General features: G+C 46.4%; 2 protein-coding genes, 1 non-coding gene and 1 pseudogene across 3 annotated transcripts; 1 reads left to right on the top strand and 3 right to left on the bottom strand.

The window, feature by feature from the left end:
* The first annotated feature begins 916 nt into the window (after window positions 1–916).
* LOC124695671 (pentatricopeptide repeat-containing protein At1g28690, mitochondrial-like) lies at window positions 917–2469 on the top strand. The gene has a single exon (XM_047228496.1). The coding sequence runs from the start codon at window positions 917–919 to the stop codon at window positions 2459–2461; it is 1545 nt and encodes a 514-aa protein (XP_047084452.1). The 3' UTR covers window positions 2462–2469.
* A 326-nt stretch (window positions 2470–2795) lies between these two features.
* On the bottom strand, window positions 2796–7381 carry LOC124698421 (novel plant SNARE 13-like). The gene is made up of 10 exons (XM_047230909.1): window positions 7099–7381; window positions 6070–6162; window positions 5708–5801; window positions 5583–5620; window positions 5285–5385; window positions 4605–4684; window positions 4474–4530; window positions 3616–3708; window positions 3467–3541; window positions 2796–3112 (listed from the first exon to the last, which is right to left on the bottom strand). Exons 1-10 carry the CDS (start codon window positions 7173–7175, stop codon window positions 2999–3001), a joined length of 822 nt encoding a protein of 273 aa, XP_047086865.1. The 5' UTR covers window positions 7176–7381; the 3' UTR covers window positions 2796–2998.
* A 551-nt stretch (window positions 7382–7932) lies between these two features.
* On the bottom strand, window positions 7933–8604 carry LOC124695669 (annotated as a pseudogene).
* Window positions 8605–15204: 6600 nt separating this feature from the next.
* Window positions 15205–15305, bottom strand: LOC124704805. The gene has a single exon (XR_007003688.1). It is a non-coding gene; the product is annotated as a U6 spliceosomal RNA (small nuclear RNA).
* Between the last annotated feature and the right edge of the window lie 7149 nt (window positions 15306–22454).

Below are 22454 nucleotides of genomic sequence, written 5' to 3'. Positions count from 1 at the left end.
CATTGTTGGACGACGGTCAAAGAATGCCCCAAGTGACACGAGATCTACGCATCCTATGATACCAACGTAAAGCCCGGGCAATTCCGTGTCGTCGATGTCAATGGTGTTGCCCGAAGTGAGGCTAGTGCATCAAAGAGGCTGAGGGGAAGGACAAGCTCCAAGGCAAAGGCCGAGGGGACGGACAAGCTCCAAGGCGAAGGCCAAGCGTGATGCCTCCTCACTCCTCGCATGCAGTCTTGGAGACGATCAAGACACTCCTAGCCGATAAGGAGGTGTGAGATAAGAAGAAGGACGAGAAAAAGCGCCGGGAAAAATGGAGCTCGTGAAGAACTACTACAACATACAACACAAAAAGCTCGTCGTTTCAAAGATCAATGCCCACAACAAGCGAAAGGAATTGGAGCTCGGCCTCCTCAACAAGGAGGCCAAGCTCATGGTGATCCCTTGACCGACGACATGGATCCTACTCAACGAAAATGGTTAGACAAGAAAAAAAAAAGGTAATCCTTGATCGAGTTGTGTTGGATCACACTTTCATTTCTGTCTAGTTCTTTTGAACTTTGGGTATGCCGGCAAGGCCGATTTTGAACTATTTAGTCTAGTTGTATTAATTTAAATTGTATGGTATTTTTTTAGCTTTTAATTAAATTATTTAAACATTTAAAATGTGGACATGGAAATTGCCAAAAAAAAATTGCGAGGCCATGGATCAAATGTGGTGCGCCGGTACGCCGTTGGGGCCGCTGAACAGATCTGAACTTCTTCTCTATCCGCCGATCACCACATACGGATCGGAATAGACAGTTTATCGATTCAACATGTGATAAACCTTTGGAGATGCCTGAAATCTTGTTTCGAGGATTAAAGAGGGTAGAGGTCCGTCAAGGTATACGGTACGAGTTCCCAGCCCCGAGAGATGCAAGAAAGAAACAGAGTGGACTCCCAGTGGCGCCCTTGCTCCGCACGCGTGCCCCGCTACCTCCGCACCGCCGCCGCGCTCGCCGCGGCCGTGCAGAGCCTAATCAACGCGCCCCCGCCGCGGCCCGAGTCGCAGAGCCTCCACGCGCAGCTCCTCACCTCGGGGCTCCGCCCCACCGCCGACCTCTCCGTCAAGATCCTCATCCTGCACCTGCGATGCGGCTCCCACCGCAACGCCCGCGCGCTCTTCGACGGAATGCCGGCGCCGACCCACGCCGCGCACAACTACCTCGTCGCCGGCTACTTCCGCCTCGGCCTCCCGGGGGAGGCGCTGGGGGTCGTGCGGCGCCTCGCGGGGATCACGGGCCGGCTGGACGTGTTCGCGCTCTCCATGGCGCTCAAGCTCTCCGGGGCGCTGGCGCTGCCCCGCGCCGCGAGGGAGGCCCACGCGCGCGCCGTCAGGACCATCCTCCAGTTCGACGACATCCTCTTCGCCGCGCTGGTGGACGCCTACGTCAAGACCGCCTCGCTGGGCTACGCGCGCCGGGTGCACGGCATGATGCCGGCGCCCAGCGTGGTCTCCTCCACGGCGCTCATCGTCGGGTGCATGAACGAGGGGCTGTACAGGGACGCCGAGGCCATATTCGACGGGACACGCGACAAGGATGTCGTCGTGTACAACGCCATGGTGGAGGGGTACAGCAGGACGGAGGAGACCGCCGAGAGCTCGCTCGAGGTGTTCAAGGCGATGCAGCGAGCAAGGTTCCGGCCCACGGTCTCGACGTGCGTGAGCGTGCTCGGCGCGTGCTCGCTCTTGTCCTCACCGGAACTCGGGGAGCAGGTGCACTGCCATGCCATCAAGAGCAACGTCGTCTCCAACATCAAGACCGGGAGCGCGCTGCTCGACATGTACGCCAAGTGCGGCCGGGTCGAGGACGCCCGGAGGGTGTTCGACGGCATGACCGACAAGAACGTCGTCACGTGGACCTCAATGATCGACGGGTACGGGAAGAACGGCCTCTCCGACGAGGCTCTTCAACTGTTCGAGGAGATGCGGCGGCAGCGGGTCGTCAGGCCAAACCACGCCACGTTCCTGAGCACCCTGTCGGCGTGCGCGCGCGCCGGGCTGCTGGCACAGGGCCAGGAGGTGTTCCAGAGCATGGAGCGCGAGTACTCGCTCAAGCCACGGATGGAGCACTACGCGTGCATGGTGGATCTGCTGGGCAGGTTCGGAAGCGTGCGCCAGGCGTACGATTTCGTCAGAGGGATACCGGCGCGGCCAAACTCCGACGTGTGGGCGGCGCTGCTCGGGGCGGCCACCCTGCACGACGACGTCGACATTGCCGATATCGCGGCAAAGGAGGTGTTCGAGCTGAGCCACGCCGGGAGACCAGGTGCCTACATGGCGTTCTCCAACACTCTCGCAGCGGCGGGAAAATGGGACGGCGTGCACGATGTTAGAGAGATGATGAAACGGCGTGGGGTGCTGAAAGACGCAGCTTGCAGCTGGGTTGGGTCTGACAACAGTTCACCTGCCGACTGATGCAGAATAATGATGATTCCACTCTTTGTAACGTTTCATATCTTGATTCTTTACCTGCCGTTGCAGCCTCACAGGTTTCAATAAAGTACAACGAGGAGGGTTTTCTGATTTAAGACGATAATACCGATTATTGTTTCTACTATACCTCCATCCCGGTTTACAGGTCTTGAGTGTATTCCTAGATTATAGATTTGACGAACGTAATACAAGATTTATATACAGAAGACATATACCATTTGAAAGTTGTGATGCTCTACTTCCTAATGTATATTTTTTGTGTTGTATAATTTATCATGTTGATCAAATTGACGATCTAGGTATTTGAAGATCCAGGTGCACAAGTCAAAAAAAAAAATTCCATAAGGTTCAGCTGGGCGTGTTCCTACAGACTCGTAAAAGATCTCATCTCTATTTGTTTGCATAATGCATATACACACAGTAGAAAAGAAATATACAAGCGCATTCTTTCGGCGTATCCCATGGCTGCACCTGCTTTGCGAAGAGAGGGGTTCCAGCATGAAACTTCCACAGTAATCATCAAAGACCTCTGAAAGATCTTGTTGACAACAATCTCCTGTTAGTCTGAAAGTTTTGGGCAGGCGGAGCCATTCCTGGGATGTCTGGGATGCTCTTGTTATGCGGGTTGACAATCTGGTCACACAAAACATTGTGAGTTATTCTGATTCAATTTTAATCAGTGCACGTTGAAAACAGAAGGTATTATGGAAAGTGTCACTGGGGAAGTATTAAACTAATCTTTCCAACAGTGCAATTTATAAGAATTAGAAAACAAAGAAACAAGACGATACCACCTACAAAATAAGTAGCATCAACACTAGGTCCACTCAAATGTTCCAATGAACCCTGTTTCACTCCCTACTCTCGTAGTAAGTACTGTGATGCCAATCCTTTATCACTACTTTTTAGGTCAAATTAATTCATGTCCCTTACAAACAGAAGTATATACATAATACAGAGGACATACCGAAATAGCAGAAATTTTACCTTAACAACGATAATTGCAATAACGCCAAAAACTATCAGAGCAAGCAACCCCATGATGCATTTGTCAGTTGCAACCTGCCACAGGCAGTTTCCAAATATCAGATACTGCTGCACAAGCACGGATGAGCATACAGAGAGGAGGGACGGACCTGCCGGCCAATCTCTTTCACAAGCTTGCTAGCTTTCTTCAACGAGAAGTGAACAGAATCAAGCTCGTTGCCAATCCTCTTCATTTGTTCTGTCTGCAGAAAAATAAGAGAATATGAGCTCTCAAAATTCTTAGAATCTTCATGGGCATTCGTTTAAGTGTACAACTCAGGATGTAACAGGTCAACCAAAATTAATCTTATGTGCATGCCAGCTACGAATTTATGTGACGATGAAAACAAGAAAAAATATTGGATACTGGAATGCAGTAAGAGATCTGAATCAGTTCATCATAACCTAGCTGCAATACAGGCTAGTAGTATGTTGTCATGAAATGGGTTGGGATGGGACAACACACAGACAAAATGAGATAAGTTTTGGAATACCTAAGATGTCTGATGCACATATATACTCTGTTATGCAGTGGCACAACATGTCGAGATGTTGAAGCATTCAATGCCACCAAAGGAGTTAAATTATATGCTGATTCTCTATATAATATCTCTGGATAATTGAGATAAGGTGGCCTTTATGATGAAAAAGAACTAATCAGTCAATAGCAGCACAACATTATGCATATCAAAATTGGGAATTCCAATCCGTACAGGTGCATTCGCACCCTATAATCAAACTTCACTCAAAAGGTTGTGCTTTCTTGTAAACAAATCACGGGTGGATATCATGCCATACCAAATACACTATATATCCATGACCTTTTTTTAATCAGCAAGTTTTTTATAGTAAACGTGTTTTAAAAATCTGCTTTCATACCAAGTATGCATTTAGAAAACATGCATGTATGCCACAAGAAAACAAGCATGGAAGGAAGAAAATTGCTGTTAATAATCAGAAAATCTTACCTGTTGTGTTAATGTTGTAGCAGTTTGAGATCCAACTTCTACAGTTTGCGCAACGACCTACAAAAAAAAAACTTCAGAATTTTTTTCATAAAAGAACATCGATGAAGGGCATATGTAGTTTAGTAAGCAACCATTTTTGAACGTGCAATCGCTTCATCTGTTTGATCCATTTGGTTCCTTCCAGAATCAATAAGTTGTTGATTCGACATAGCTGCAAGATTTGTCAGGTGCTTTCATAAGAAACAATACATATATCTAGCTTGGAAAATGTCATTGTTCAGATATACGATAAAATATTAGTAAAATCATGTAGTAGGCATTTTGGTCTTGGTCTAATTCAAGCACTTTTTCAGCTTTGTTATAAAGAATCTGGAGCGAACAAAGATACAGGTCTAGATTCCCATTCTCATGCACAAAAAGGCTTTTTGTCCATGGGACACATGAACCAAATGAAGATAAATTTAGCTTGTAGAAAACTGAGCACGGCACAAGCGACAATGATATCTTCCACACTCCGTATGTTTACATGGAGTATAAGATACTCCAGCCAACATAATGAACAGACAAAATATAAACCATGTCACACATCAATAATTGCATCATCAAAGAACATAACCTACCATATACACTATACAGGCAAAATTCAGGAAATTGATTGATCCCATTATAGCTTATATTTATACTTAATATTGTTAGTGATAACATTGCAGAGAACATACATGCAGTGAGGTATATGACAATCTTAGACCAAGCCAGCTATTATTCGCATGAGACTAATCACAACTCGAAAGGTCTCAGTGACTAATTTTACCTGATGCCATTTGAATATTGTCCTCGGCGGTAGGCTCACTACTTCCAGCACCCATATCAAAGAGCTCAACCCGCTTGTTATTACCAAGGCTACTTTGATATCTGCAAGAGATCAGTTAGAGTTATAAAATTACACAAGAACATTGTGTGAGCTATAAAATTTGACAATGTAAATCTTTGAAATTGAAATTACAGACGTTACAATCATCAAATTCAATATCCATATAACACAAACAAAGTAGCTAGAGATTATGTGGAGCACATCAGCAACCTATTTCTCAAATAAATGGTGTACTTACGTCTTCCTCAAGGTGACATAGGAATTCAACTCTTTGATCTGTATAGTGAATAAGAAATTATTAAGCAAGTGTGCAAAAGGATATGCAAGTATACAACAAAGAGTCTACTGAAATAAGGTACGAACCATATACTGCTTTCTATCATTTAGCTGCTTGTTGACTTCAGGAGGGTTCCTTGACTCCTCGTCTTTGAGAATACGATCAAACTCTTTGATCAAGCTGCAAAGACCAATTTGAACATTAAAAAAATATTACATGAATTATGGCATATCCATGTTTGTATCCACCAAGTAGAGAGTCATGAAAACAACAAAAAATCAGATAATATTGCAGCACGTGAGCAGTTAACCCCCATAGACATTCAAGTTAGGAATAAAATAACTGAAAAACTGTATATATGAACAAGTCGCTACATCACAAGACTGTAGGTATGACAAATGAAAGGAAGCAGATGTAGGACTGAAGAATCATCCTAAGCCTGACATACCGCTTGCACTCCTTCATTTTCCCTGTAAGTTCCTCCAGTTGTTTAGCTTGCCGATTAGAATCTTTGATCTTGTCCATCTTTTGAAACCCATTTCTGCATAAAAGTACGGCGTGTGAGTAAAGCTTCCAATCAAAACAACTTAACTAGGCAGGCAGATAATAACGTGAGTATTTCAACGAAATGAGCAAAGCTGTAAAGATAGCGTTCCAAAATTAAACATGTGTTTGCATTCCACTATTAAGGAGCGTCAAATTAAACTTGAGCGAGCTTGAACACTGCTAAGGTTAGTCATCCAAATAAGATAAGCATACCGGTAATCGCAACATGCCACTCAGGACTCAAACTAAAAAGACAGAATTCATGATTACAGTTTTGTTGGAGGTAAACTAACGTAGATGAGGAATTTGTGGGTGCACACATCAAGATATCAGATTAACCGTGCCAATCACGTGTGCCGATATATTGCTTTCAGGTTCCAACGGCCAGTAATATACTGGTGATACGAAAAAGAGATGCTTGATAGGTACTCAAGTTGCCCAAATTTCAGATATGCAAATGTGTGCGATGGAGACTGGTCACACTAGTATAGGACCACTGTATATCTCTAAATTTCCATATGAAACAACATATCAATCTCACTTTGTTCAATTAAATCATAAAGATAACACAAGAAGAAACAATCAAACAATTTTTTTCCCTAAAATCATTGCATCAATTTAGTCATCTTTACTAATACTGAGCAACCCTACTAATACATATGAGAGCTGTGTCCGAATTTTTTCCACCGAGCTGTGTGTAGTTCTCAATTAAGTTAGGCATAGTAAAATGAAGACTGGTGGGGGTAATAAGCTGATACTGCCAGTAGAGAACTTTTATGTTTCTACTCAAGTAACTGATTTTGATCAGTTTCTTTCATAGTGGTGAACTCCTTTAAGTCTAAATTTTGACAGCACCACTCCACCCAAAGCAGTATTGGGGGGAGATAACTGAGGAAGTAAGTTGAGTGCGAGACGCAAAAGGGGGACTCACTGTAGCGCCCGGAAGATGTCCTGGATCTCTCCGTCGATCTGCTCCAGCTCCGGGGTCATGGGCACGTCGCTCGCCATGACTCCTCCCCTCGCCTCCACCCTTCTTTTTCGTCTCCTCTCCTCTCTCTCCGGCCAAAACCCTACCTTGCCGAACCTCACGCCGCCATTCCGATCGAGCCGCGGGAGGGGAGCGAGGGGCGATTGGGAGAGGAGTAGGGAGACGACGACGAGGGGCAGTTGGTGGTGGGCTGGGTGGGGATTTGCGTCGCCTGGCCTAGGGCTCGGCTCCGACGACCGGGTGGCGTATTAGCTGGGGTTTAGAATAGAATCTGGCGACAAAGCGAAGCAAAACTGAAGAAAAAGCTCCGTGACAGCGAGCTGCCGCCGCTTGAGAGGCTCCAGATAACGTTTGTTAACGTCACCGTCGGAGCGACCTGCCGCTGAGCTAGCGAATGGCGTTTTCGTTGGTTGTCCTTTTCGCGAGTTGGACACCCTGGTGAGTTAGGTGCTGTCATCGTGATCGTGTCAAGCCATACATGACAAAGTTTGACGTGCTGACCTTTTTTCTTTTTTTGACATTTCATTGTGTGGCATATGAACTTGGAACTTGGAGGGCACAACATGCAGCCAATTACTCGAGCCAACATGCAACCCATAATTACAGCATGCACATCATTGCCTTTTTCAGCCACCGAACACACACCTCGAGAGTGAATAGATGGAACCCGGCGGCATGTGAACCTGCGTCAACTCGGGTGTTGATTGGTCCAGCAATCGTGTACAAGGTCCACTGCCGCATGTGGGTTATTTCGTATACGAATACATTTGTGTGGACCTACCGAAATGAATGAGCTTGCTCCGCTACCGTTGCAGGCGCAGCGCAGCAGAGCATAAAGTTGCAGCGCACCATGGCAGAGCATGTGTATGTACCTGCCGAAGTAATGAACATGCTGGCCTGCACCGGCGTGAACCCGGCAGACGCGAACACGGCTCGCCACGGCCGGCAGCTTCTGCGCCTTATCGACAGACGAGCGGTGGCGCCCGACGACGCACTGCTCGACGGCCGGCTGGACCAGGAACTGGCTGGAAGACGGTGGACTGGAACGCCTGGAACAGGTGCGCAACGAAGGGGAGCTCCGTGTGGTCGCAGCCGCGGTCGACGACAACGATGACCTTGGCGCCGAGTCGCTTGACGAGGCGGAGGATGGCTGGCATTGCGCCCGCGTGTGCTGCGCTGACGGGGATGTGGACGGCGAGGGTGTCGCCACCGGCGATGGCCACGAGGTCCGCGGGGTCGAGGGTGTCGATGTTGAAGACGGTGAACTGGAAGAAGACACCGAGGTCAGCGGCGAAGCTGGAGAGGTTCTCGTGGATGAGCTGCACTCCATGATCACACAAGCTCGAGCGGGTGGTACGACGCCGGCGAGACGAATGCGGTGACCTTGAGCGCCGTGGCCGGGCGGAGCTGCGCGAGCTCCTGCATGAGGGACGCCTACTGCTCGCCCATGGCGATGTAGAGGTCGAGGACGTCGATGCAGTCGGTGCCGCGGAGGTGGTCGAGCACCGCCTGGACGCAGGTGATGTGCGCGAACTGGAGCACCGGGGACATCTCCGAGAAGGCCTTGGTAGGCGCCGAGCTTGAGGACGACGTCGTACGGCGTGGACGCCGGTGTCGCGGGGGCCTCTTTGGTGGGGGACAGCGCAAGGCGCAGCTGCTCCTCTCCCGTGCCGCCGCCCTAGCTCGCCCGACCGTGTCCTGCTGCAGCGGCGGCAGACATCCTGACACATCGCAGTGACACAGCGATGGCAAGCATCTGGCACATCACAGCCGGGCAACACTACATACGACGAACTGGACATAATCAGCCGGCTGGGCGCTGAGCCACTGGGCGAGAGGAGAATCTTGGGAGACAACGGTGCGGATGGCCACCGGCGGTGCCGCAGAGGCACCATGAGAGCGGACGGGGAGCAGGCGAATAGCATGTACTCCCGAGCTTGCGGAAATTTTAATCCTGCACCGCGAAGGCCCTTCGGGAGAGGACGAGGAACAGACGAGGAGCGTGAGCATGCTCTAGCCTAGCACCTCCGGCGAGCCCGCGGTGGACCTTACATGCAGCAGCGGCCTGGTTCACAGTCTCGCCTGGTTCATGTCGGCAGCTGCACGGAGCACCGCATACGCCATGAACCTGTCCGGGATCTCGCTGCGCACCGCACGATCGCTGGGGTTGGAAGAGGAATAGAGGAAGGCGGCGCCGACCGGAGACGAGAGGGGCGCTGTGGCGGAGCAATTCTTTCCCAATGAGATCGCTCTCCAGTTCCCCACGTGATTGTATTGATTACGGGTCCACCCTGTGGTATTCTCGTTCGTATTTGAGCTGTATGAAAAAAAGATCTGTTTCTCTCGTAGGCCCTACAATCTACCTGGACCAATAGAAGAGGGATTTCCGCCGGGTGCAGATGCCGCCCGGTTCAACCTCTGCATATTCCCCTCTATCTTTATCTCCCCGATTTCCACTAGAAACAGGTGTATTGATAATAACTAATGAACATCTACGAGAAGTTGTTCCTATTATGTGCTTGCATGGTTCTTCAAAACAGAAGTAAGAACAAGTATGTGCTTGCAGTTTTGCACAAAGCTGGGGGGCAACACCCCCCCCCCTCCCCGACTTGCACTAAGTTCCGGCAGTCACTACAACAAACGTAAGAATTCCCAAGAGAATGTATGCGTTGGGGGTGCTAGGAAAATCCTTGGGGATGCTAATAGCAAAGGGGTACTCTTGCAATTGCTTCCTTGGAGTTAATAGCGTAGAGGCCGGCGGGAAGGGTGGTGGCGACTACTCATGATGACTGCGTTATCGATGTGGAGGCGGGGGGCAGGCGTACGACCGCGCCGCCAGGTGACATATCAGTTGTTCTTACCAGGATCTATGTAGTGTTCTCGCTGCAGCTCTTGTGTTCCGTTTCGGTGGCTTTCTTTTGCATCAAAATGGTTCCCGGCATCCACTACTTCTTCCATTCCCACACTCTTCTATCTTGGGTTGCGTTTGTGCCAGTTTTGATTCTTCCAGCACCAGGTATCAGTCGATCAACACCCCTCTGTGCTCTGTTTCTGCTTCTGCATGCATCTTTGTCGCATCCGGAGTTTACTAAGATAGTGTATTTATTTATGCCCACCAGTGCTTTACATGACTGTGCGAATGAGACGAGTCAAGCTCTGGAATGCTGCGCTGCTCGTCATGTTCACTTTCTCGTGCGGTCCGGCAATTTCTGTTTGCTCCGACCTGCGAGGTCATTCAATATTTTATGTTTTTATTGCGAATCTAACCGGTGACTCGAGATTTTCCGAAACACCGATTATATTTACTCGTCAATTGTAGTTAGTACACTGTTACTTGTCCCTTTCCTCAACTCCACTGTGCCCATCTGGACTCGAGATTACTCCATCAACGCCTCGGCCACATGTAGCAAAAACTATGTCATATCAGTTCTCTCGTCTAAATATTTTATTTAAAAAAGCTTCTCTCTAAATTCTCATTTTTCAACTCCCACTTGATTATCTATTTCTCTTATTGATTATTTGTTTTGCATCTACAAATATCTAACAGTTCAATTGGTGCAAACCGGTGTTATTGTTCCCCAAAAAACAGTGTTATTGTTTCCAAGAGCAGCTGTAGAAACCATGCACTTACTTCAATGATGTTCTTTTCATTTTTCTAAAATCTTACAAAAATGACTAAAGAAATGATTCGCAGCAACTCGCGGGTAAAAATCTAGTTTTAATAATACAGGCACCAATATAGAGTGCACGTACTATATCTCTTTTTGGCAGGTCCCGAAGGCTAGCTCACGCACCACTTCGCTACCGCAGCTCGTAGACATGGCTCTCTCTGCCGCCCACATAGTTGTCTACACGACTATGGCATCGCTGGATAACATAGTCACTCGTGCCTTGTTGTCCCGCATTGAGTCAACATCGCATTGACCTTCAAGCATAAAAAGAACTATGTACCACTCGGCGAACTCTTGACACAAAGGAAAATAAATTGACTTCCAAAAAATAACAACATGCATGCTCATGGAATTTACACACCATGTATATAGTTTGCGGAAATGCTACGGAGGTATTTATGAAAAAAAAAATATAGTATGTGCTACTCCCTCTGGCTCTAAATACTTGGGTAAGTTTACTGAATCTAGACATATATTAGTCATATTTTTCCTAAATCTGCAACAAATATTTAAGACGAGAGGCAGTATTAGAGAGTAGACTTACTAGCGTTGCAAAAAATTCTATATAAGATGGTTTTTTAGGGAATGCCTAGTGGGCGCATTGTATAAGATGAGTTAGTTAAAATCCTAACAGAGAGGGGAAAACGGTAGAGCAAGCATGGGAAGCTGAACATACTAGTAGAACTTTGTGAAAAATAAAGTCAGTGTAAACGAGCGTTCAGTAATTGCCACCTCTTTGCTTGGGCGACCACACTAACTAGGAACCCCCGATGTGAAAGAGCACAGGGCACCACTCAGAACGGACATTTTTAACGGTGGAAGGACTTGTTTGTATGATAGAGAATGACAGAGGCCTTGTCTGTAAGATACCAGGGACCAGCGCCAAACACCGAGACTTAGAGCATCTTCAGCCGCGTCCCCCAACGCGTCCCCAAACCGCGCCGGATTGAACGTTTGGGGGACGTGTTTTGTTCGTGCCGTCTTTGGGGGACGTCGCTCCCCAGCGGAGTTCCACTGATACGTTTGTTTACGCCACTGCGTCACCGTCGGAGCGACCTGCCAATGGCGTTTTTCGTTGGTTGTCCTTTTCGCGAGCTGGACACCTGGTGAGTTAGGTGATGTCATCGTGATCGTGTCAGCTATACATGACAAAGTTTGACATGCTGACCTCTCTTTTGACATTTGATTGTGTGGCATATGAACTTGGAGGGCATAACATAGATTGGAACTGGTTCTAAGATTTATTGAAATGTTTCTCTTTCTCTTTTGGCAAAACGTAGAGTTGAACTCCTCTTGAGCGAAAGAGAAAGAGTACTTTTTCGAGTATATCTCTTAACAGATTCTCAAAATCTTATATTCTCTTTAAAAGCTCACAACATAAGAATGAACACACTCTAAGATGCTCTAAAGTCCCATATGTCCCCAATTAAGTTTTTTAGAGTGCACCATAAAACACCCGTTTTGGCTGAATATCCTATATAACTAAGTAGTTTAGCCTCACTAACTATTTCTCTAAGCATGTAGCCTATCCACATCAGCAAACTGCCACATCAGCAATTTTATCATGATTTTGTCTATTTCATTTATGTGAGAAATCTCGGTTATGTTCGTTTTAACAGCCGTTCGGAACAGAGCATGCAGCCAATTACTCGAACCAAAATGCAGCCCATAATTACAACATGCGGATCATTGCCTTTTTCAGCCACCGAACATACACATGCATGTTTAAACAGTTCAACATGGCATCAACCGGCCATCAACCGGCCAGGGATTACACAAGACGAACCGAACAAACACACACACACACAACACCACACAACACAACGGCCGAACGATACAAGGGCACACCCTGAAAGACTTACAACTCAACACTACTAGCAAGCACCAAAGGGACTTGCAAAGCGAAGACTACAACTCTCCGGCACCGAGGGCAACGAGTAGCGAAGGCGAGACGAGGCACTGCCAAAGAGCGGGATGGAGATTCATGAGCGAGGAAGGCCCCCTGAACTGCAAGCACCAAAACACATTCCGGTTCCCACACCGAAGAGGGCCCCTACCCTCTCGCCTTGGATCGAAGGCATCGAACCATCGGTCATGGGAAAAGCTCACCCGAGAGTTGGGGAAGTGCTGAACTTGAGCTCCGAGGCAGCCCTAGAACACGAACACCAGGAAGGGGGAGCACACCACACCGGCCAAACCGTCGTGGCCTAAGGACGACCAGAGAGTGTAAGGGTATATTGCCCCTATGTGTGGTTTTGGTAATTAATGACAACCCCTATGGACTAATGTTTTTCATTGAGTTTATATGAAGGAATATTCCATAGGTACTTCTTGTATTCCATGTGTTGGATTCAAGTATGGATGCCATGAAGATAAAGATACACCTTGTATATTGGCATCAAGATCATCGATTTAAAGATACATATGTGATATAATCAAGAAGAAGAAATGAAGATATAGTTCTTATGTGGAACTCAATATTAGCCATGCTCTATCTTAAGTGAGTATGTGAAGATACAAGGTTGAGTTGGGCAAGTTCAAGATGAGCATCTCAAGTGAATCACATGCTTGAAGCTTGCCGTCCATTTGGTGATAATGGACTTGTGAAGATGTGCATCAATGAAGCTTTCCCATCATAGTGTATGGGGGAGCATTTGTGAGTCTTCACAAAGCAACAATGATCAAGTGAGACATTCCGGCTTGAGTGGAGCGTGAAGAGCTATCATCAAGATCAAGCGGTATGCGCAAGGCAAAGGTATGACCTTGCTAGGTTTTCCTTTTACCGGTCTCAAGGTGGTTGTTGGGAGACCGGATCATAGGATAGATAGCCAATGGACCTCTACGAGAAGTTGTTCCTATTATGTGCTTGCACTAGTTCTTCAAAACAGAAGTAAGAACAAGTATGTGCTTGCAGTTTTGCACAAAGTTGGGGAAGGGCAACCCCCACCCCCTTGACTTGCACTAAGCACTGCCACCACTCTTCGTCGTCTACCAGTTTTCTGCTATTGGCCGCCATGTGTTTTGACTTCTGCCTTTTGGATAACGTTTGAGGTAAGAGAAGGCCGTGATTTCGATTGACAAGCTCAACTCCACCGTGCCCATCTGGACAAGCTCAGCTCGATACTACTCCATCAACATCTCGACCACATGTAGCAAAAACGATGTCATATCAGTTCTCTCGTCTAAATATTTTATTTAAAAAAGCTTCTCTCTAAATTCTCATTTTTCAACTCCCCTTGATTATTTATTTCTCTTAATTATTATTTGTTTTGCATCTACAAATATCTAACAGTTCAATTGGTGCAAACCGGTGTTAATTGTTCCCCGAAAAAATGGTGTTATTGTTTCCAAGAGCAGCGTGTGGAAAGCATGCACTTACTTCAATGATGTTCTTTTCGTTTTCTAAAACCTTTCAAAAATAAGTAAACAAATGATTTGCAGAAACTCGCGGGTAATGATCTAGTTTCAATAATAGAGGCACAATATAGAGTGGGCTATATCTCTTTTTGGCAGGTCCTGAAGGCTAGCTCAGGCACGACTTCGCCATCGCAGCTCGTAGACATGGCTGTCTCTACCGCCCACGTAGTTGTCTACACGACCATGGCATCGCTGGATAACATCGTCACCTATGCCCTGTTGTCCCGCATTGAGTCAACGTCGTGCTGACCTTCAAGCATAAAAAGAACTATGTGCCACTCGGCGAACTCTTGACACAAAGCAAAATAAATTGACTTCCAAAAAATAACAACATGCATGCTCAAGGAGTTTACACACCATGTATATAGTTTGCGGAAATGCTACGGAGGTATTTATGGAAAAAATTTATAGTATGTGCTACTCCCTCTGGCTCTAAATACTTGGATAAGTTTACTGAATCTAGACATATATTAGTCATATTTTTCCTAAATCTGCAACAAATATTTAAGACCAAAGGAAGTATTAGAGAGTAGACTTAGGAGCATTGCAAAAAAAAAAATTGTATAATATGAGATGGTTTAGCTAAAAATCAGTAGCAATATCCTAACAGAGAGGGGGAAACGCGACATAGAGCAAGCATAGGAAGCTAAACGTACTAGTAGAACTCTCTAAAAAAATGAAGTGAGTTTAAACAGTGTTAGCAACTGCCACCTCTTTGCTTGGGCGATCACACTGATTAGGAACACCCGATGTGAAAGAGCACAGGGCACCATTCAAAAGAAAATCTCAGAACGGACATAACTATAAGAAAAACAAAGCAGGTTTGGGTTGTGTAGAAGGAAGAGTAATTGTGGAAGAGCTTGCTCGTTATATAAACGAATAACAGGGGGCAAAAGAGGAAGACGAGTAGCATGTCGTATGGGTGAAGGGAAGAAAATCGGTGGAAGGACTTGTTTGTAAGATAAAGGGACGACAGAGACTTGCCTGCGTGTCATCCTTGCGCAGGAGCCATGCTAATCTTCTCTGTATCGTTCCAATTTTATCGGATGTCCCCGAAGGGACAATGCTAGTCAAACAGCGGGGCTTATAAACCACTCGGACTACCTCTGGCTTTCCGAGGTGGTACTAAACAAGGCTCTCCGCTGCAGCCACCAACGGCAAGAACCAGGAGCTGAGGGATGGGCCACATCCGCGTGCGGGCTGGATCTTTCAACAGTCGGCCCAACTTAAGGAAGTGAACTGTGCTTCCTTGTTTCGCAAACAAAAAACAAAAGTTGTCGTGACGTTACAAAAGCACTCAGGAATCGTACGTTTCTCGTGACGCTTTCGTTTAAATGGGAAATACTGTACACAGGTTCAAGTTAGACTCAGTGAACCACGACACGTGGCAACACCTACCTGGAAGAAAACCATATTCGCATGACTTAGAAACGCACCCAGGAATCGTACATTTCTAACGTGAATTGTATCCATCGATCGTACAAAAGCAGCGCATGGATTCGTTGGATCATGCATATGACAGCTTCGTGCGAGTGCAAGGCCACGTTTCGCCTAGGCCATAACATGCGAAAGAATCGAAATATATTGATCTGAAATGCTTCTTCCTAAAGCACCTTCCACGTACACGCTGCTTCATTCCTTCCTTCTCCAAGCTATATAGGTCAGAATCTTAATCCTTAGACAACCCAACGAAGAATCAGATTATCGGGGTACGCATTAGATTCCACATGTAACAATCAAATATGCATGATCGCTACATATGATGGATCACACGTCCAATTTTTTTCCAGACATGACTCAGTTGCTGGTACAATCAAGGGTTTTGTGCTAGTACCTTTTTTTGTGTGGAGGATTTATTCCGACGGTTTTTGAATTTAGGCATGGACAAACTTTAATGTTGCCTTGTTTACCTATTATTTTGTGACAAAATATGACAAAACCAGGTACTACCCCCAAATCTAATGCTCCCTTTGAAACATATTAAGTCAGCGACACTTCCTATGGATTGGTGGTAGTATCATGTTTGTGATCGCAATTTAAGTTTGCATTTCTCCTATCTTAGTTTCCAAATGCCGTGAACAACAATAGTATACATTGTCTCGCAAATTATTGTAGATCGAATATTAGTACCGCTTGTTGGTCACGCCATGTACCCTATTGTGCTTCAGAGTTTGTATTAGCTGAATATAACCATATTGCGGAGGAAATAAAATTTTGATGTTTCTGGCGAAAAGAAAAAAAGTAAATTCAGATTTTTTTTGGTTTTTTAGTATATTCCCTTTTGCCCCCTCTACCTTGTAGATGCATTTTTTTTTTGCCTCTTATTGTGCACTCAAGTATTAAAGTTTACCAAATTTGAGAATGTATTCTGTAAGGGTACATTGCCCCTATGTGTGGTTTTGGTAATTAATGACAACCCCCTATGGACTAATGTTTTCATTGAGTTTATATGAAGGAATATTCCATAGGTACTACTTGTACTTCATGTGTTGGATTCAAGTATGGATGCCATGAAGATAAAGGTATACCTTGTGTATTGGCATCAAGATCATCGATACAAGGTTGAGTTGGGCAAGTTCAAGATGAGCATCTTGAGTGAATCACATGCTTGAAGCTTGCCGTCCATTTGGTGATAATGGACATGTGAAGATGTGCATCAATGGAGCTTTCCCATCATAATGTATGGGGGAGTATTTGTGAGTCTTCACGAAGCAACATTGATCAAGTGAGGCATTCCGGCGTGTGTAGAGCTTGAAGAGTTATCATCAAGATCAAGCGGGATGCGCAAGGCAAAGGTATGATCTTGATAGGTTTTCCTTTTACCGGTCTCAAGGTGGTTGATGGGAGACCGGATTATAGGATAGATAGCCGCACTATTAAGAGGGGCTTTCGGTTGGGTAACTTGATCACATCATCTTAGGGAGCTCAATCCTTTGCATACTTTGCATATCCTTATTGCCTCTTGGTGTTTCTATGTGTAAGGTTCTTGAGCTTGTTGCTAGCTTTACAACAAGCCCAAGTTCATCGAAAACGGAGTTCGCATGCATCTTCTATTGCGTTTTCGAGGTTGGGCGATTTTACCGGTTATTCATGATATAAGGTTCTACCTTTTATATTCATGATAAAATCCCCTCCTACAGATTCTTGTGTTTTCACTTTCCATAGGATAGCATTTGTTGTTATCTTCCAAACAAAATTGGTTTCATTCGAATCGGAGTTCGGGAGCACTAGTTATTAAAGGAAAAGGAAAAAGGAGAAAAGAAGAAAAAAAAAAGGGGAGGAGCAGCCGGCTAGGCGACCGGTCAGCCGGGCCGCACGCCGGCCCACCCGGTCCGCACCGGTCGCCAACCGGACCGGCCTCCAGTGGCCTTTTGGCCCAAGTCCGGCAACTGGCCCGGTCCTTGACCGGCCTGCCCGGCACAGGCCCCGGCCCGACCGGAGGCCTCGCTGGCCAGCTCCCCTCCGCGCCGCCCACGCGCTATGGGCCGCCGTCCTCTGCCGGCTGGGCCGTCACCGCCCCGCGGCCTGATACGTCTCCGACGTATCGATAATTTCTTATGCTCCATGCCACATTATTGATGATATCTACATGTTTTATACACATTATATGTCGTATTTATGCATTTTCCGGCACTAACCTATTAACGAGATGCCGAAGAGCCGCTTGTCGTTTTCTACTGTTTTTGGTTTCGGAAATCCTAGTAAAGAAATATTCTCGGAATTGGACGAAATCAACGCCCAGGGTCCTATTTTTGCACGAAGCTTCCAGAAGACCGAGGGGGAAAGGAAGTGGGGCCATGAGGCACCGACACCATAGGGCGGTGCGGCCTGGCCCTTGGCCGCGCCGGCCTGGTGTGTGGGGCCCTCGTGTGGCCCCCCGCGTTGCCCTTCCGCCTACTTAAAGCCTTCGTCGCGAAACCCCCAGTACCGAGAGCCACGATACGGAAAACCTTCATCGAGACGCCGCCGCCAATCCCATCTCGGGGGATTCGGAGATCACCTCCGGCACCCTGCCGGAGAGGGGAATCATCTCCCGGAGGACTCTTCACCGCCATGGTCGCCTCCGGAGTGATGAGTGAGTAGTTCACCCCTGGACTATGGGTCCATAGCGGTAGCTAGATGGTTGTCTTCTCCTCATGTGCTTCATTGTCGGATCTTGTGAGCTGCCTAACATGATCAAGATCATCTATCTGTAACTCTATATGTTGTGTTTGTCGGGATCCGATGGATAGAGAATACTATGTTATGTTGATTATCAATCTATTACCTATGTGTTGTTTATGATCTTGCATGCTCTCCGTTATTAGTAGAGGCTCTGGCCAAGTTTTTGCTCTTAACTCCAAGAGGGGGTATTTATGCTCGATAGTGGGTTCATGCCTCCATTAAATCTGGGACAGTGACAGAAAGTTATAAGGTTGTGGATGTGTTGTTGCCACTAGGGATAAAACATTGTATCGAGAGGGAATACTTCTCATGCATCCAAAATCCTTGAGCCAACCACTATGCAATTTGTGTCCACCATACCTACCTACTACATGGTATTTCTCCGCCATTCCAAAGTAAATTGCTTGAGTGCTACCTTTAAAATTTCCATTCTTCACCTTTGCAATATATAGCTCATGGGACAAATAGCTTAAAAACTATTGTGGTATTGAATATGTACTTATGCACTTTATCTCTTATTAAGTTGCTTGTTGTGCGATAACCATGTTTCTGGGGACGCCATCTACTACTCTTTGTTGAATATCATGTGAGTTGCTATGCATGTCCGTGTTGTCTGAAGTAAGAGAGATCTACCACCTTAATGGTTGGAGCATGCATATTATTAGAGAAGAACATTGGGCCGCTAACTAAAGCCATGAGTCATGGTGGAAGTTTCAGTTTTGGACATATATCCTCAATCTCATATGAGAACACTAATTGTTGCCACATGCTTATGCATTAAAGAGGAGTCCATTATCTCGTTGTCCATGTTGTCCCGGTATGGATGTCTAAGTTGAGAATAATCAAAAGCGAGAAATCCAAAATGCGAGCTTTCTCCTTAGACCTTTGTACAGGCGGCATGGAGGTACCCCATTGTGACACTTGGTTAAAACATGTGTATTGCGATGATCCGGTAGTCCAAGCTAATTAGGACAAGGTGCGGGCACTATTAGTATACTATGCATGAGGCTTGCAACTTGTAAGATATAATTTACATGATACATATGCTTTATTACTACCGTTGACAAAATTGTTTCTTCTTTTCAAAATAAAAGCTCTAGCACAAATATAGCAATCGATGTTTTTTCCTCTGCGAAGGACCTTTCTTTTACTTTTATGTTGAGTCAGTTCACCTATTTCTCTCCACCTCAAGAAGCAAACACTTGTGTGAACTGTGCATTGATTCCTACATACTTGCATATTGCACTTGTTATATTACTCTATGTTGACAATTATCCATGAGATATACATGTTATAAGTTGAAAGCAACCGCTGAAACTTAATCTTCTTTTGTGTTGCTTCAATACCTACTTTGATTTATTGCTTTATGAGTTAACTCTTATGCAAGACTTATTGATGCTTGTCTTGAAGTGCTATTCATGAAAAGTCTTTGCTTTATGATTCATTTGTTTACTCATGTCATTACCATTGTTTTGATCGCTGCATTCATTACATATGTTTACAATAGTATGATCAAGGTTGTGATGGCATGTCACTCCAGAAATTATCTTTGTTATCGTTTACCTGCTCGGGACGAGCAGGAACTAAGCTTGGGGATGCTGATACGTCTCCGACGTATCGATAATTTCTTATGTTCCATGCCACATTATTGATGATATCTACATGTTTTATACACATTATATGTCGTATTTATGCATTTTCCGGCACTAACCTATTAACGAGATGCCGAAGAGCCAGCTTGTTATTTTCTCGCTGTTTTTGGTTTCAGAAATCCTAGTAAAGAAATATTCTCGGAATTGGACGAAATCAACGCCCGGGGTCCTATTTTTGCACGAAGCTTCCGGAAGACCGAGGGGAAAGGAAGTGGGGCCACGAGGCACCGACACCATAGGGCGGCGCGGCCCGGCCCTTGGCCGCGCCGGCCTGGTGTGTGGGGCCCTCGTGTGGCCCCCGCGTTGCCCTTCCGCCTACTTAAAGCCTTCGTCGTGAAACCCCCGATACCGAGAGCCACGATACGGAAAACCTTACCGAGACGCCGCCGCCGCCAATCCCATCTCGGGGGATTCTGGAGATCACCTCCGGCACCTCGCCGGAGAGGGGAATCATCTCCCGGAGGACTCTTCACCGCCATGGTCGCCTCCGGAGTGATGAGTGAGTAGTTCACCCCCGGACTATGGGTCCATAGCAGTAGCTAGATGGTTGTCTTCTCCTCATGTGCTTCATTGTCGGATCTTGTGAGCTGCCTAACATGATCAAGATCATCTATCTGTAACTCTATATGTTGTGTTTGTCGGGATCCGATGGATAGAGAATACTATGTTATGTTGATTATCAATCTATTACCTATGTGTTGTTTATGATCTTGCATGCTCTCCGTTATTAGTAGAGGCTCTGGCCAAGTTTTTGCTCTTAACTCCAAGAGAGGGTATTTATGCTCGATAGTGGGTTCATGCCTCCATTAAATGCGGGACAAGTGATGTAAAGTTCTAAGGTTGTGGATGTGCTGTTGCCACTAGGGATAAAACATTGATGCTATGTCCGGGGATGTAGTTATTGATTACATTACGCACCATACTTAATGCAATTGTCTGTTGTTTTGCAACTTAATACGGGAAGGGGTTCGGATGATAACCCGAAGGTGGACTTTTTAGGCATAGATGCATGCTGGATAGCGGTCTATGTACTTTGTCGTAATGCCCAATTAAATCTCACAATATTCATCATGTCATGTATGTGCATTGTTATGCCCTCTCTATTTGTCAATTGCCCGATCGTAATTTGTTCACCCAACATGCTATCTTATGGGAGAGACACCTCTAGTGAACCGTGGACCCCGGTCCATTCTTTTATACTCGAAATACAAATCTGATGCAATACTTGTTTCTATCGTTCTCTCGCAAACAATCATCATCCACACTATACATCTAATCCTTTGTTACAGACAAGCCGGTGAGATTGACAACCTCGCTGTTTCGTTGGGGCAAAGTACTTTGGTTGTGTTGTGCAGGTTCCACGTTGGCGCCGAATCTCTGGTGTTGCGCCGCACTACATCCCGCCGCCATCAACCTTCAACGTGCTTCTTGGCTCCTCCTGGTTCGATAAACCTTGGTTTCTTTCTGAGGGAAAACTTGCTGCTGTGCGCATCATACCTTCCTCTCGGGGTTCCCAACGAACGTGTGAGTTACACGCCATCACGGCCCACCCGCGGCCAGCGCCCCCGCTCGCCCCCGCGTGACCAGGCTGCCGCCCGGTGCGGCGCTGCTGCTCAGCCCGGTTGCTGGGCCGGTCCGACCGGGCTGCACGCTGGCATGTCCGGCTGCTGCTCCGGTCGGCCGGCCTGGTGGCCGGCTGGGCCGTTTTTCTGCCCGTTTTTCTTGTCTTTTTCCCTGTATTTTCCCCCAACGGGTATACTTGCTCCCTAGCTATAAATAACCCTTTCTTCCACCTTGAGCTAGTTAGTTCTTCCCATTCTCTCACCTCCATTGTTCCATTTTGAAGAACTTGCTCTCCCCTTTGATTCCTCCAACCATTCTTGCTCATTCTTGAGGGATCTAAGAGAGGAGATCTAGATCTACACTTTCACCAATCCATTTCTTCTCTAAGTGAGGGAATCTCTTGGGATCTAGATCTTGGAGTCTTTGGTTGACTTTCCCCTTTGTTCTTCCTCTCCAATCTCATCCTAGCATTCGTTGCTTTGGTGGGATTTGAGTGTGAAGGACTTGAACACCTCTAGTGTTCTTGCTTTGCATCATTGCATAGTGTTGAGCTCTCTACCACGATTAGTTCGAGTGAGAGACCGTGAGCTTGTTACTCTTGGAGGGAGACCTCCTAGTTGGCTTGGTGATTGATGCTCCGGTGATCTCTTCAAGAAGATTGTGAAGAGGCCCGGGCTTCTCCTTCGTGGAGCTTGTGAAGTGGTTGTGGAGCTTGCCATCTCCGGAGCGGAGGAAAAGCTAACCATAAGGAAAGGGCCATTATCCTTCGTGGGTGTGGTTCGGAGAATAGGGTGAGCCTTCGTGGCGCGGGAAATCCTTCGTGGGACCTCCA

Source organism: Lolium rigidum, chromosome 3, assembly GCF_022539505.1.
Source record: "Lolium rigidum isolate FL_2022 chromosome 3, APGP_CSIRO_Lrig_0.1, whole genome shotgun sequence".
NCBI classification, from domain to species: Eukaryota; Viridiplantae; Streptophyta; class Magnoliopsida; order Poales; family Poaceae; genus Lolium; species Lolium rigidum.
This window is presented reverse-complemented; position numbering and strand designations above follow the sequence as displayed.